A 14,891-nucleotide genomic window follows, 5' to 3' on the forward strand; every position below is an offset into this window, starting at 1 on the left:
AGTGAGTGAGGAGTGAGCGAGTGAGTGAGTGAGTGAATGAGTGAGTGAGCGAGTGAGTGAGTGAGCGAGTGAGTGAGTGAGTGGGTGAGTGAGTGAGTGAGTGGTGAGTGAGTGAGTGAGCGAGTGAGTGGGTGAGTGAGTGAGTGAGTGGTGAGTGAGTGAGTGAGTAGTGAGTGAGTGAATGAGTGAGTGAATGAGTGAGTGAATGAGTGAGTGAGTGAATGAGTGAGTGAGTGAGTGAGCGAGTGAGTGAGTGAGTGAGTGGGTGAGTGAGTGAGTGAGTGAATGAGTGAGTGAGTGAGCGAGCGAGTGAGCGAGTGAGTGAGTGAGCGAGTGAGTGAGCAGTGAGTGAGTGAGCGAGTGAGTGAGCAGTGAGTGAGTGAGTAGTGAGTGAGTGAGTGAGCGAGTGAGTGGTGAGTGAGTGAGTAGTGAGTGAATGAGTGAGTGAGTGAGTAGCGAGTGAGTAGTGAGTGAGTGAGTAGTGAGTGAGTGAGTGAGCGAGTGAGTGAGTGAGTGAGCGGGTGAGTGAGTGAGTGAGTAGTGAGTGAGCGAGCGAGTGAGTGAGTAGTGAGTGAGTGAGTGAGTAGTGAGTGAGCGAGCGAGTGTGTGAGTGAGCGAGCGAGCGAGTGAGTGAGTGAGTGAATGAGTGAGTGAGTAGTGGGTGAGTGAGTGAGTAGTGAGTGAGTGAGTGAATGAGTGAGTGAGTGAGTGAATGAGTGAGTGAGTGAGTAGTGAGTGAGTGAGTGAATGAGCGAGTGAGCGAGTGAGCGAGTGAGTGAGTGAGTGGTGAGTGAGTGAGTGAGTGGTGAGTGAGTGAGTGAGTGGGTGAGTGAGTGGGTGAGTGAGTGAGTGAGTGAATGAGTGAGTGAATGAGTGAGTAGTGAGTGAGTGAGTGAGCGAGCGAGTGAGTGAGTGAGCGAGTGAGTGAGTGAGTAGTGAGTGAGCGAGCGAGTGAGTGAGCGAGTGAGTAGTGAGTGAGTGAGTGAGCGAGTGAGTGAGTGAGTGGTGAGTGAGTGAGTGAGTAGTGAGTGAGTAGTGAGTGAGTAGTGAGTGAGCGAGCGAGTGAGCGAGTGAGTGAGTGAATGAGTGAGTGAGTGAGTGAATGAGTGAGTGAGTGAGTGAGCAGTGAGTGAGTGAGTGAATGAGTGAGTGAGTGAGCAGTGAGTGAGTGAGTAAGTGAATGAGTGAGTGAGTGAGTGAATGAATGAGTGAGTGAGTAGTGAGTGAGTGAGCGAGCGAGTGAGTGAGTGGGTGAGTGAGTGAGTGAGTAGTGAGCGAGTGAGTAGTGAGTGAGTGAGTGAGCGAGCGAGTGAGTGAGTGGGTGGGTGAGTGAGTGAGTGAGTAGTGAGTGAGTGAGTGAGTGGTGAGTGAGTGGTGAGTGAGTGAGTGAGTAGTGAGTGAGTGAATGAGTGAGTGAGTAGTGAGTGAATGAGCGAGTGAGTGAGAGAGTGAGTGAGTGAGTAGTGAGTGAGTGAGCGAGCGAGTGGTGAGTGAGTGAGTGAGCGAGTGAGTGAGTGAGTGGTGAGTGAGTGAGTGAGTGAATGAGCGAGTGAGTGAGTGAATGAGTGAGTGAATGAGTGAGTGAGTGAGCGAGTGAGTGAGTGAGCGAGCGAGCGAGTGGTGAGTGAGTGAGGAGTGAGCGAGTGAGTGAGTGAGTGAATGAGTGAGTGAGCGAGTGAGTGAGTGAGCGAGTGAGTGAGTGAGTGGGTGAGTGAGTGAGTGAGTGGTGAGTGAGTGAGTGAGCGAGTGAGTGGGTGAGTGAGTGAGTGAGTGGTGAGTGAGTGAGTGAGTAGTGAGTGAGTGAATGAGTGAGTGAATGAGTGAGTGAATGAGTGAGTGAGTGAATGAGTGAGTGAGTGAGTGAGCGAGTGAGTGAGTGAGTGAGTGGGTGAGTGAGTGAGTGAGTGAATGAGTGAGTGAGTGAGCGAGCGAGTGAGCGAGTGAGTGAGTGAGCGAGTGAGTGAGCAGTGAGTGAGTGAGCGAGTGAGTGAGCAGTGAGTGAGTGAGTAGTGAGTGAGTGAGTGAGCGAGTGAGTGGTGAGTGAGTGAGTAGTGAGTGAATGAGTGAGTGAGTGAGTAGCGAGTGAGTAGTGAGTGAGTGAGTAGTGAGTGAGTGAGTGAGCGAGTGAGTGAGTGAGTGAGCGGGTGAGTGAGTGAGTGAGTAGTGAGTGAGCGAGCGAGTGAGTGAGTAGTGAGTGAGTGAGTGAGTAGTGAGTGAGCGAGCGAGTGTGTGAGTGAGCGAGCGAGCGAGTGAGTGAGTGAGCGAGTGAGTGAATGAGTGAGTGAGTAGTGAGTGAGCGAGCGAGTGAGTGAGTGAGTGAGTAGTGAGTGAGTGAGTGAGTAGTGAGTGAGTGAGCGAGCGAGTGTGTGAGTGAGTGAGTGAGTGGGTGAATGAGTGAGTGAATGAGTGAGTGAATGAGTGAGTGAGTAGTGAGTGAGTGAGTGAGTGAATGAGTGAGTGAGTAGTGGGTGAGTGAGTGAGTAGTGAGTGAGTGAGTGAATGAGTGAGTGAGTGAGTAGTGAGTGAGTGAGTGAATGAGCGAGTGAGCGAGTGAGCGAGTGAGTGAGTGAGTGGTGAGTGAGTGAGTGAGTGGTGAGTGAGTGAGTGGGTGAGTGAGTGGGTGAGTGAGTGAGTGAGTGAATGAGTGAGTGAATGAGTGAGTAGTGAGTGAGTGAGTGAGCGAGCGAGTGAGTGAGTGAGCGAGTGAGTGAGTGAGTAGTGAGTGAGCGAGCGAGTGAGTGAGCGAGTGAGTAGTGAGTGAGTGAGTGAGCGAGTGAGTGAGTGAGTGGTGAGTGAGTGAGTGAGTAGTGAGTGAGTAGTGAGTGAGTAGTGAGTGAGCGAGCGAGTGAGCGAGTGAGTGAGTGAATGAGTGAGTGAGTGAGTGAATGAGTGAGTGAGTGAGTGAGCAGTGAGTGAGTGAGTGAGTGAATGAGTGAGTGAGTGAGCAGTGAGTGAGTGAGTAAGTGAATGAGTGAGTGAGTGAGTGAATGAATGAGTGAGTGAGTAGTGAGTGAGTGAGCGAGCGAGTGAGTGAGTAGTGAGTGAGTGAGCGAGCGAGTGAGTGAGTGGGTGAGTGAGTGAGTGAGTAGTGAGCGAGTGAGTAGTGAGTGAGTGAGTGAGCGAGCGAGTGAGTGAGTGGGTGGGTGAGTGAGTGAGTGAGTAGTGAGTGAGTGAGTGAGTGGTGAGTGAGTGGTGAGTGAGTGAGTGAGTAGTGAGTGAGTGAATGAGTGAGTGAGTAGTGAGTGAATGAGCGAGTGAGTGAGAGAGTGAGTGAGTGAGTAGTGAGTGAGTGAGCGAGCGAGTGGTGAGTGAGTGAGTGAGCGAGCGAGTGGTGAGTGAGTGAGTGAGCGAGTGAGTGAGTGAGTGAATGAGTGAGTGAATGAGTGAGTGAGTGAGAGAGCGAGTGAGTGAGTGAGTGGCTGAGTGAGTGAGTAGTGAGTGAGTGAGTGAGCGAGTGAGTGAGTGAGTAGTGAGTGAGTGAGTGAGTAGTGAGTGAGCGAGCGAGTGGGTGAGTGAGTGGCGAGTGAGTGAGTGAGTGAGTGACTGAGTGAGTGAGTGAGTGGTGAGTGAGTGAATGAGTGAGTGAGTGAGCGAGTGAGTGAGCAGTGAGTGAGTGAGCGAGTGAGTGAGTAGTGAGTGAGTGAGCGAGCGAGCGAGTGAGTGAGTGAGTGAGTGAATGAGTGAGTGAGTGAATGAGTGAGTGAGTGAGGGCGTTCTCCCACGTCTGCGTAGGCGAGCGCCAGCTGACGGAAGATGGCGTCATCGGGGCTGGCTGTGTAGCGGGGACGACCTTGCGGGGAGTCATCGTACGGGTAGTTGACCACCAGCGAGCCTGCAACACGCACGCACACACATGACGCACACACACACACATGACGCACACATGACACACACACACATGACACACACACAAACACACACACACACAATTGGACACACGACACACACGACACGCACACACGACATACATGCACACACGCACACATGACACACACATGACACACACATGACACACACATGACGCACGACACACACACACACACACGACACACACACACACACGACACACACGTACACCACACACACATACACATGACACACACACACACACGACACACACACACACACGACACACACATACACATGACACACACACGACACACACGTACACCACACACACACGACACACACGTACACCACACACACACACACACGACACACACACGCCACACACGCACACCACACACACACGACACACACGTACACCACACACACACACACACACATGACACACGCATGACACACACGCACACGACACACACACACGCCACACACGACACACACACAAACACACACACATGGACACACGCTCACACACACACACACGACACACACGTACACCACACACACACACATGGACACACGTACACCACACACACACACGATGCACACACACACGACACACACGTACACCACACACACACATACATACACATTACACACACACGTACACATTACACACACACGTACCCAACACACACATACACATGACACACACACGTACACCACACACACATACACATGACACACACACGACACACACAGACGACACACACACGCACGCACTCACACACACAGTCACCGCGTGTGTGCGTGTGTCAGCGTGCTGTTAAGGTGAGTGTCCAGAGTGTCCCCCAGAGTGTCCCCCAGAGTGTCCCCCAGAGTGTCTCCCAGAGTGTCCCAGAGTGTCTCCCAGAGTGTCCCCCAGAGTGTCCCCCAGAGTGTCCCCCAGAGTGTCCCCCAGAGTGCCCCCCAGAGTGTCCCCCAGAGTGTCCCCCAGAGTGTCCCCCAGAGTGTCCCCCAGAGTGTCCCCCAGAGTGTCCCCCAGAGTGCCCCCCAGAGTGTCCCCCAGAGTGTCTCCCAGAGTGTCTCCCAGAGTGTCCTCCAGAGTGCCCCCCAGAGTGTCCCCCAGAGTGTCCCCCAGAGTGTCCCCCAGTGTCCCCCAGAGTGTCCCCCAGAGTGTCTCCCCCAGTGTCCCCCAGAGTGTCCCCCAGAGTGTCTCCCAGAGTGTCCCCCAGAGTGTCTCCCAGAGTGCCCCCCAGAGTGTCCCCCAGAGTGTCCCCCAGAGTGTCCCCCAGTGTGTCCCAGAGTGTCCCCCACAGTGTCCCCCACAGTGTCCCCCAGAGTGTCCCAGAGTGTCCCCCAGAGTGTCCCCCACAGTGTCCCCCACAGTGTCCCCCAGAGTGTCCCAGAGTGTCCCCCAGAGTGTCCCCCAGAGTGTCCCCCAGAGTGTCCCCCAGAGTGTCCCCCACAGTGTCTCCCAGAGTGTCTCCCCCAGTGTCCCCCAGAGTGTCTCCCAGAGTGTCTCCCAGAGTGTCCCAGTGTCCCCCAGAGTGTCCCCCAGAGTGTCCCCCAGAGTGTCCCCCAGAGTGTCCCCCACAGTGTCCCCCACAGTGTCCCCCAGAGTGTCCCCCAGAGTGTCCCCCAGAGTGTCCCCCAGAGTGTCCCCCAGAGTGTCCCCCAGAGTGTCCCCCACAGTGTCCCCCACAGTGTCCCCCAGAGTGTCCCCCAGAGTGTCCCAGAGTGTCCCCCAGAGTGTCTCCCAGAGTGTCCCCCAGAGTGTCCCCCAGAGTGTCCCCCAGTGTCCCCCAGAGTGTCCCCCAGAGTGTCCCCCAGAGTGTCCCCCAGAGTGTCCCCCAGAGTGTCCCCCAGAGTGTCCCCCAGAGTGTCCCCCAGAGTGTCCCCCAGTGTCTCCCACAGTGTCCCCCAGAGTGTCCCCCAGTGTCCCCCAGTGTCTCCCAGAGTGTCCCCCAGAGTGTCCCCCAGAGTGTCCCAGAGTGTCCCCCAGAGTGTCCCCCAGAGTGTCCCCCAGAGTGTCCCCCAGAGTGTCCCCCAGAGTGTCCCCCAGAGTGTCTCCCAGAGTGTCCCAGAGTGTCCCCCACAGTGTCCCCCAGAGTGTCCCCCCCAGTGTCCCCCCCAGTGTCCCCCAGAGTGTCCCCCAGTGTCCCCCACAGTGTCCCCCAGAGTGTCCCCCAGAGTGTCCCCCAATGTCCCCCAGAGTGTCCCCCAGAGTGTCCCCCAGAGTGTCCCCCAGAGTGTCCCCCAGAGTGTCCCCCAGTGTCCCCCAGAGTGTCCCCCAGAGTGTCTCCCACAGTGTCCCCCAGAGTGTCTCCCAGAGTGTCCCCCAGAGTGTCCCCCAGTGTCTCCCAGAGTGTCTCCCAGAGTGTCCCCCAGAGTGTCCCAGAGTGTCCCCCAGAGTGTCCCCCAGAGTGTCCCCCAGAGTGTCCCCCAGAGTGTCCCCCAGAGTGTCCCCCAGAGTGTCCCCCAGAGTGTCCCCCAGAGTGTCCCCCAGTGTGTCCCCCAGAGTGTTCCCAAGTGTCTCCCAGAGTGTCTCCCAGAGTGTCCCCCACAGCGTCTCCCACAGTGTCCCCCAGAGTGTCCCCCAGAGTGTCCCCCACAGTGTCTCTCAGAGTGTCTCCCAGAGTGTCTCCCAGAGTGTCCCCCAGAGTGTCCCCCAGAGTGTCCCAGTGTCCCCCAGTGTCCCCCAGTGTCTCCCAGAGTGTCCCCCAGAGTGTCCCCCAGTGTCTCCCAGAGTGTCTCCCACAGTGTCTCCCAGAGTGTTCCCAAGTGTCTCCCAGAGTGTCTCACCGAGTGTCCCCCACAGCGTCTCCCACAGTGTCCCCCAGAGTGTCTCCCAGAATGTCCCCCAGAGTGTCCCCCAGAGTGTCCCCCAGAGTGTCCCCCACAGTGTCTCTCAGAGTGTCTCCCAGAGTGTCTCCCAGAGTGTCCCCCAGAGTGTCCCAGTGTCCCCCAGAGTGTCCCCCAGTGTCTCCCAGAGTGTCCCCCAGAGTGTCCCCCAGTGTCTCCCAGAGTGTCTCCCACAGTGTCTCCCAGAGTGTCCCCCAGAGTGTCCCCCAGAGTGTCCCCCAGAGTTTCCCCCAGAGTGTCTCCCAGAGTGTCCCCCAGAGTGTCCCCCAGAGTGTCCCCCAGAGTGTCCCCCAGAGTGTCCCCCAGAGTGTCCCCCAGAGTGTCCCCCAGAGCGTCCCCCAGAGTGTCCCCCAGAGTGTCCCCCAGTGTCTCCCAGAGTGTCCCCCAGAGTGTCCCCCAGAGTGTCCCCCAGAGTGTCTCCCAGAGTGTCTCCCACAGTGTCCCCCAGAGTGTCCCCCAGAGTGTCTCCCAGAGTGTCCCCCAGAGTGTCCCCCAGAGTGTCCCCCAGAGTGTCCCCCAGAGTGTCCCCCAGAGTGTCCCCCAGAGTGTCCCCCAGAGTGTCCCCCAGAGTGTCTCCCAGAGTGTCCCCCAGAGTGTCCCCCAGAGTGTCCCCCAGAGTGTCCCCCAGAGTGTCCCCCAGAGTGTCCCCCAGAGTGTCCCCCAGAGTGTCCCCCAGAGTGTCTCCCAGAGTGTCCCCCAGAGTGTCCCCCAGAGTGTCCCCCAGAGTGTCCCCCAGAGCGTCCCCCAGAGTGTCCCCCAGAGTGTCCCCCAGTGTCTCCCAGAGTGTCCCCCAGAGTGTCCCCCAGAGTGTCCCCCAGAGTGTCCCCCAGAGTGTCCCCCACAGTGTCTCCCAGAGTGTCTCCCAGAGTGTCCCCCACAGCGTCTCCCACAGTGTCCCCCAGAGTGTCTCCCAGAATGTCCCCCAGAGTGTCCCCCAGAGTGTCCCCCAGAGTGTCCCCCACAGTGTCTCTCAGAGTGTCTCCCAGAGTGTCTCCCAGAGTGTCCCCCAGAGTGTCCCAGTGTCCCCCAGAGTGTCCCCCAGTGTCTCCCAGAGTGTCCCCCAGAGTGTCCCCCAGTGTCTCCCAGAGTGTCTCCCACAGTGTCTCCCAGAGTGTCCCCCAGAGTGTCCCCCAGAGTGTCCCCCAGAGTTTCCCCCAGAGTGTCTCCCAGAGTGTCCCCCAGAGTGTCCCCCAGAGTGTCCCCCAGAGTGTCCCCCAGAGTGTCCCCCAGAGTGTCCCCCAGAGTGTCTCCCAGAGTGTCCCCCAGAGTGTCCCCCAGAGTGTCCCCCAGAGTGTCCCCCAGAGTGTCCCCCACAGTGTCCCCCAGAGTGTCCCCCAGAGTGTCCCCCAGAGTGTCTCCCACAGTGTCCCCCAGAGCGTCCCCCAGAGTGTCCCCCAGAGTGTCCCCCAGTGTCTCCCAGAGTGTCCCCCAGAGTGTCCCCCAGTGTCTCCCAGAGTGTCTCCCAGAGTGTCTCCCACAGTGTCCCCCAGAGTGTCCCCCAGAGTGTCTCCCAGAGTGTCCCCCAGAGTGTCCCCCAGAGTGTCCCCCAGAGTGTCCCCCAGAGTGTCCCCCAGAGTGTCCCCCAGAGTGTCTCCCAGAGTGTCCCCCAGAGTGTCCCCCAGAGTGTCCCCCAGAGTGTCCCCCAGAGTGTCCCCCAGAGTGTCCCCCAGAGTGTCCCCCACAGTGTCTCCCAGAGTGTCCCCCAGAGTGTCTCCCAGAGTGTCCCCCAGAGTGTCCCCCAGTGTCCCCCAGAGTGTCTCCCAGAGTGTCCCCCACAGTGTCCCCCAGAGTGTCCCCCAGAGTGTCTCCCCCAGTGTCCCCCAGAGTGTCTCCCAGAGTGTCTCCCAGAGTGTCCCCCAGAGTGTCCCCCAGAGTGTCCCCCAGAGTGTCCCCCAGAGTGTCCCCCACAGTGTCTCCCAGAGTGTCTCCCCCAGTGTCCCCCAGAGTGTCTCCCAGAGTGTCCCCCAGAGTGTCCCCCAGAGTGTCTCCCAGAGTGTCCCAGTGTCCCCCAGAGTGTCCCCCAGAGTGTCCCCCAGAGTGTTCCCCACAGTGTCTCCCAGAGTGTCCCCCAGAGTGTCCCCCACAGTGTCCCCCACAGTGTCCCCCAGAGTGTCCCCCAGAGTGTCCCAGAGTGTCCCCCAGAGTGTCCCCCAGAGTGTTCCCCACAGTGTCTCCCAGAGTGTCTCCCCCAGAGTGTCCCCCAGAGTGTCCCCCAGAGTGTCCCCCCAGAGTGTCCCCCACAGTGTCTCCCAGAGTGTCCCCCAGAGTGTCCCCCAGTGTCCCCCAGAGTGTCCCCCAGAGTGTCCCCCAGAGTGTTCCCCACAGTGTCTCCCAGAGTGTCCCCCAGAGTGTCCCCCAGAGTGTCCCCCCCAGTGTCCCCCAGAGTGTCCCCCAGAGTGTCTCCCCCAGTGTCTCCCAGAGTGTCCCAGAGTGTCTCCCAGAGTGTCCCCCAGTGTCCCCCAGAGTGTCCCAGAGTGTCCCCCAGAGTGTCCCCCAGAGTGTCCCCCAGTGTCCCCCAGAGTGTCCCCCAATGTCCCCCAGAGTGTCCCCCACAGTGTCCCCCAGAGTGTCTCCCAGAGTGTCCCAGAGTGTCCCCCACAGTGTCCCCCAGAGTGTCCCCCCCAGTGTCCCCCCCAGTGTCCCCCAGAGTGTCCCCCAGTGTCCCCCACAGTGTCCCCCAGAGTGTCCCCCAGAGTGTCCCAGAGTGTCCCCCAGAGTGTCCCCCAGAGTGTCCCCCAGTGTCCCCCAGAGTGTCCCCCAGAGTGTCTCCCACAGTGTCCCCCAGAGTGTCCCCCAGAGTGTCCCCCACAGTGTCTCCCAGAGTGTCCCCCAGAGTGTCCCCCAGAGTGTCCCCCAGTGTCTCCCAGAGTGTCTCCCACAGTGTCCCCCAGAGTGTCCCCCACAGTGTCCCCCAGAGTGTCCCCCAGTGTCTCCCAGAGTGTCTCCCACAGTGTCCCCCAGAGTGTCCCCCAGTGTCCCCCAGAGTGTCTCCCAGAGTGTCCCCCAGAGTGTCCCCCAGAGTGTCCCCCAGAGTGTCTCCCAGAGTGTCCCCCAGAGTGTCCCCCAGAGTGTCCCCCAGAGTGTCTCCCAGAGTGTCCCCCAGAGTGTCCCCCAGAGTGTCCCCCAGAGTGTCCCCCAGTGTCCCCCAGAGTGTCTCCCACAGTGTCCCCCAGAGTGTCCCCCAGAGTGTCTCCCACAGTGTCTCCCAGAGTGTCCCCAGAGTGTCCCCCAGAGTGTCTCCCACAGTGTCTCCCACAGTGTCTCCTACAGTGTCTCCCACAGTGTCTCCCACAGTGTCTCCTACAGTGTCCCCCAGAGTGTCTCCCAGAGTGTCTCCCAGAGTGTCCCCCAGAGAGTCCCCAAGTGTCTCTCAGAGTGTCTCCCAGAGTGTCTCCCAGAGTGTCCCCCAGAGTGTCCCAGTGTCCCCCAGTGTCCCCCAGTGTCTCCCAGAGTGTCCCCCAGAGTGTCCCCCAGTGTCTCCCAGAGTGTCTCCCACAGTGTCTCCCAGAGTGTCCCCCAGAGTGTCTCCCAGAGTGTCCCCCAGAGTGTCCCCCAGAGTGTCCCCCAGAGTGTCCCCCAGAGCGTCCCCCAGAGTGTCCCCCAGAGTGTCCCCCAGAGTGTCCCCCACAGTGTCCCCCAGAGTGTCTCCCAGAGTGTCCCCCAGAGTGTCCCCCAGAGTGTCCCCCAGAGTGTCCCCCAGAGTGTCCCCCAGAGTGTCCCCCACAGTGTCTCCCAGAGTGTCCCCCAGAGTGTCTCCCAGAGTGTCCCCCAGTGTCCCCCAGTGTGTCTCCCACAGTGTCTCCCACAGTGTCTCCCCCAGTGTCCCCCACAGTGTCTCCCAGAGTGTCCCCCAGAGTGTCCCCCAGAGTGTCCCCCAGAGTGTCCCCCAGAGTGTCCCCCACAGTGTCTCCCAGAGTGTCTCCCCCAGTGTCCCCCAGAGTGTCCCCCAGAGTGTCCCCCAGAGTGTCCCCCAGAGTGCCCCCCAGAGTGTCCCCCAGAGTGTCCCCCAGAGTGTCCCCCAGAGTGTCCCCCACAGTGTCTCCCAGAGTGTCTCCCCCAGTGTCCCCCAGAGTGTCTCCCAGAGTGTCTCCCAGAGTGTCCCAGTGTCCCCCAGAGTGTCCCCCAGAGTGTCCCCCAGAGTGTCCCCCAGAGTGCCCCCCAGAGTGTCCCCCAGAGTGTCCCCCACAGTGTCCCCCACAGTGTCCCCCAGAGTGTCCCCCAGAGTGTCCCAGAGTGTCCCCCAGAGTGTCCCCCAGAGTGTCCCCCAGAGTGTCCCCAAGAGTGTCCCCCCCAGTGTCCCCCAGAGTGTCCCCCAGAGTGTCCCCCAGAGTGTCCCCCAGAGTGTCTCCCCCAGTGTCCCCCAGAGTGTCCCCCAGAGTGTCTCCCACAGTGTCTCCCACAGTGTCCCCCAGAGTGTCTCCCAGAGTGTCCCCCAGAGTGTCCCCCAGAGTGTCCCCCAGAGTGTCCCCCAGAGTGTCTCCCAGAGTGTCCCCCAGTGTGTCCCCCAGAGTGTCCCCCAGAGTGTCCCCCAGAGTGTCCCCCAGTGTCCCCCAGAGTGTCCCCCAATGTCCCCCAGAGTGTCTCCCCCAGTGTCTCCCAGAGTGTCCCCCAGAGTGTCTCCCAGAGTGTCCCAGAGTGTCCCCCACAGTGTCCCCCAGAGTGTCCCCCCCAGTGTCCCCCCCAGTGTCCCCCAGAGTGTCCCCCAGTATCCCCCACAGTGTCCCCCAGAGTGTCCCCCAGAGTGTCCCCCAGTGTCCCCCAGAGTGTCCCCCAGAGTGTCCCCCAGAGTGTCCCCCAGAGTGTCTCCCAGAGTGTCCCCCAGAGTGTCCCCCAGAGTGTCTCCCAGAGTGTCCCCCAGAGTGTCCCCCAGAGTGTCCCCCAGAGTGTCCCCCAGAGTGTCCCCCAGAGTGTCTCCCACAGTGTCTCCCACAGTGTCCCCCAGAGTGTCCCCCAGAGTGTCCCCCAGAGTGTCCCCCAGAGTGTCCCCCAGAGTGTCCCCCAGAGTGTCCCCCAGAGTGTCTCCCAGAGTGTCCCAGTGTCCCCCAGAGTGTCCCCCAGAGTGTCCCCCAGAGTGTCCCCCAGAGTGTCTCCCAGAGTGTCCCCCAGAGTGTCCCCCAGAGTGTCTCCCACAGTGTCTCCCAGAGTGTTCCCCAGAGTGTCCCCCAGAGTGTCCCAGTGTCCCCCAGAGTGTCCCCCAGAGTGTCCCCCAGAGTGTCCCCCAGTGTCCCCCAGAGTGTCCCCCAGAGCGTCCCCCAGAGTGTCCCCCAGAGTGTCCCAGAGTGTCCCCCAGAGTGTCCCCCAGAGTGTCCTCCAGAGTGTCCCCCAGAGTGTCTCCCAGAGTGTCCCAGTGTCCCCCAGAGTGTCCCCCAGAGTGTCCCCCAGAGTGTCTCCCACAGTGTCCCCCAGAGTGTCCCCCAGAGTGTCCCCCAGAGTGTCCCCCAGAGTGTCCCCCAGAGTGTCCCCCAGAGTGTCTCCCACAGTGTCCCCCAGAGTGTCCCCCAGAGTGTCCCCCAGAGTGTCTCCCACAGTGTCCCCCAGAGTGTCCCCCAGAGTGTCCCCCAGAGTGTCCCCCAGAGTGTCCCCCAGCGTGTCTCCCAGTGTGCCCCAGTGTCCCAGAGTGTCCCAGAGTGTCCCCCAGAGTGTCCCAGTGTCTCCCAGTGTGCCCCAGTGTCCCAGAGTGTCCCAGAGTGTCCCCCAGTGTCTCCCAGTGTCTCCCAGAGTGTCCCAGAGTGTCCCAGAGTGTCCCAGAGTGTCCCAGCGTGTCCCCCAGAGTGTCCCAGTGTCTCCCACAGTGTCCCAGAGTGTCCCAGAGTGTCCCAGAGTGTCCCCCAGTGTCTCCCAGTGTCTCCCAGAGTGTCCCAGAGTGTCCCAGAGTGTCCCAGAGTGTCCCAGAGTGTCCCAGAGTGTCCCAGAGTGTCCCAGTGTCCCCCAGTGTCTCCCCCAGAGTGTCCCCCAGTGTCCCCCAGTGTCTCCCAGAGTGTCCCCCAGTGTCCCCCAGTGTCTCCCAGAGTGTCTCTCCCAGCGTGTCCCAGAGTGTCCCAGTGTCTCCCAGCGTGTCCCCCAGTGTGTCCCAGAGTGTCCCAGAGTGTCCCAGTGTCTCCCACAGTGTCCCAGTGTCTCCCCCAGCGTGTCCCCCAGTGTCTCCCAGTGTCTCCCCCAGTGTCTCCCCCAGCGTGTCCCCCAGCGTGTCCCCCAGCGTACCGCCGTGCAGGTTCGCCGACAGCACGAATGGTTCCCGCAGCGCCCAGCTCATCACCGCCAGCGTCTCCGGCTGCTGCGGCCGGCCCTGGCCCACGCCGGCGGCGGCCAAGCGGCGGGGGAAGTCGCGGTTGAGGTCGACGCCATTGGCGTTGTCACGGCCAACCACGCCGGACACGTCACCTGCACGCACACACACACACACAGTCACACACACACACAGTCACACACACACACACAGACACACACACACACACAGTCACACACACACACACACACGTAACGTACACACACGTAACGCACACACACACACGTAACGTACACACACGTAACACACACAGTCACACACACACACACACGTAACGCACACACACGCGCGTGTAACGTACACGCACGTAACGCACACACACACACACGTAACGCACACACACACACACGTAACGCACACACACTTTCACACACACACACGTACACACACGTACTCTTACACACACACACGCGTACGTACACACACCAATACCCACACACACACACACGTACACACACCAATACCCACACACACGTACACACACCAATACACACACACACGTACACACACCAATACACACACACACACGTACACACACCAATACACACACACACGTACACACACCAATACACACACACACACACCAATACACACACACACACACGTACATACACCAATACCCACACACATACACACACGTACACACACCAATACACACACACACACATACACGTACACACACCAATACACACAACAACAACCGCCATTCGCCACTAAGTGGCGGTGACGTCACCACGGCGCTTGTGCCAGGCTATGTGCACCCTGAGGCCACGTGAAGTGTCGAACGCCCGCTGGCAGGAGGTCACGGGGCAGACCCAGCAGGTGCCACGGGTCGACTGACTGAGATGACTGGCTGATGCACCACCTGTGCCCCCTACTGTGCCAACCTGCTGTGCTTTAACCACCCGGCGCTCCGCTCGTTGTTGTGAGCGTCGCTCCTCCGCCCTCCGTTGTTGTTGGAGGGCGACTGCCTCCAACTGCCCAGTAGCGTCCTTCACGAGCCTCCTCCACAGAGGCCGATCTTGACACCGCTGGTACCAGTCATCGGCAAGTCCACTCAGCTCCACGTCCTCCTGTACCACATCACTCCATCTCTTCTCTAGCCCGTGCCGCGCCCGCTTAGCCCCCTCGATCCGGCCGAACAAAAGCTGTTTCGGCATGCGGTGGCTGGGCATGCGGGCTACATGACCCAGCCATCGCAGCCTTGCCTGCCGGAGGAGCTCACCGATGGGACCTTGCCCAGATCTTTCAAGGATTTGTGAGCTCCTCACACAATCCAGCCTGCAGGTTAAACCCAGGATGGATCGTAGGCAGGCCAGCCTAAATATTTCTAACCAGCGAAGATGTTCCATTAGGGGGGGGGTCCACATTTCGCAAGCGTAGATGAGGGAGGGAACGACCGTGGCCGAGAAGACCTGAAGCTTAGTGCGGAGCGACAGACCGGGCAGCTTCCACACAGCGTTACGCAACCGATTAAAAGATATTGCCGCTCGACTGATTCGGAGCGAGACCTCCGCTGTTAAACCGGAGCCGGCCACGAAGCACGCTGCCCAGGTATGGGAAACTCTCCACTCTCTCCACATCACACCCTTACACACACAGCCACACACACACACAGCCACACACACACACACAGCCACACACACACAGCCACACACACACACAGCCACACACACACACACAGCCACACACACACACAGCCACACACACACACAGCCACACACACACACACAGCCACACACACACACACAGCCACACACACACACACAGCCACACACACACACACAGCCACACACACACACACAGCCACACAGCCACACACACACACAGCCACACACACACACACAGCCACACACACACAAACAGCCACACACACACAAACAGCCACACACACACA

The 14,891-nt window shown here is 59.7% G+C and overlaps 1 protein-coding gene across 2 annotated transcripts in view; it reads right to left on the reverse strand.

Moving 5' to 3' along the window:
- Positions 1-14,891, reverse strand: part of LOC116958442 (carboxypeptidase D-like) — a 68,031-nt gene that overhangs the window by 41,744 nt on the left and 11,396 nt on the right. For both annotated transcript variants that reach the window (XM_076056645.1, XM_076056644.1), the window contains exons 7-8: positions 12,910-13,089; positions 3,723-3,832 (exon numbers count right to left, since the gene is read on the reverse strand). In XM_076056645.1, the coding sequence (XP_075912760.1) occupies positions 3,723-3,832; positions 12,910-13,089 (290 nt within the window). The remainder of the gene's footprint in view (positions 1-3,722; positions 3,833-12,909; positions 13,090-14,891) is intronic.

This window comes from Petromyzon marinus, chromosome 77 (assembly GCF_048934315.1).
Source record: "Petromyzon marinus isolate PM22_M1 ecotype Great Lakes invasive population chromosome 77, UKy_Petmar_22M1.pri1.0, whole genome shotgun sequence".
Classification (NCBI taxonomy): domain Eukaryota; kingdom Metazoa; phylum Chordata; class Hyperoartia; order Petromyzontiformes; family Petromyzontidae; genus Petromyzon; species Petromyzon marinus.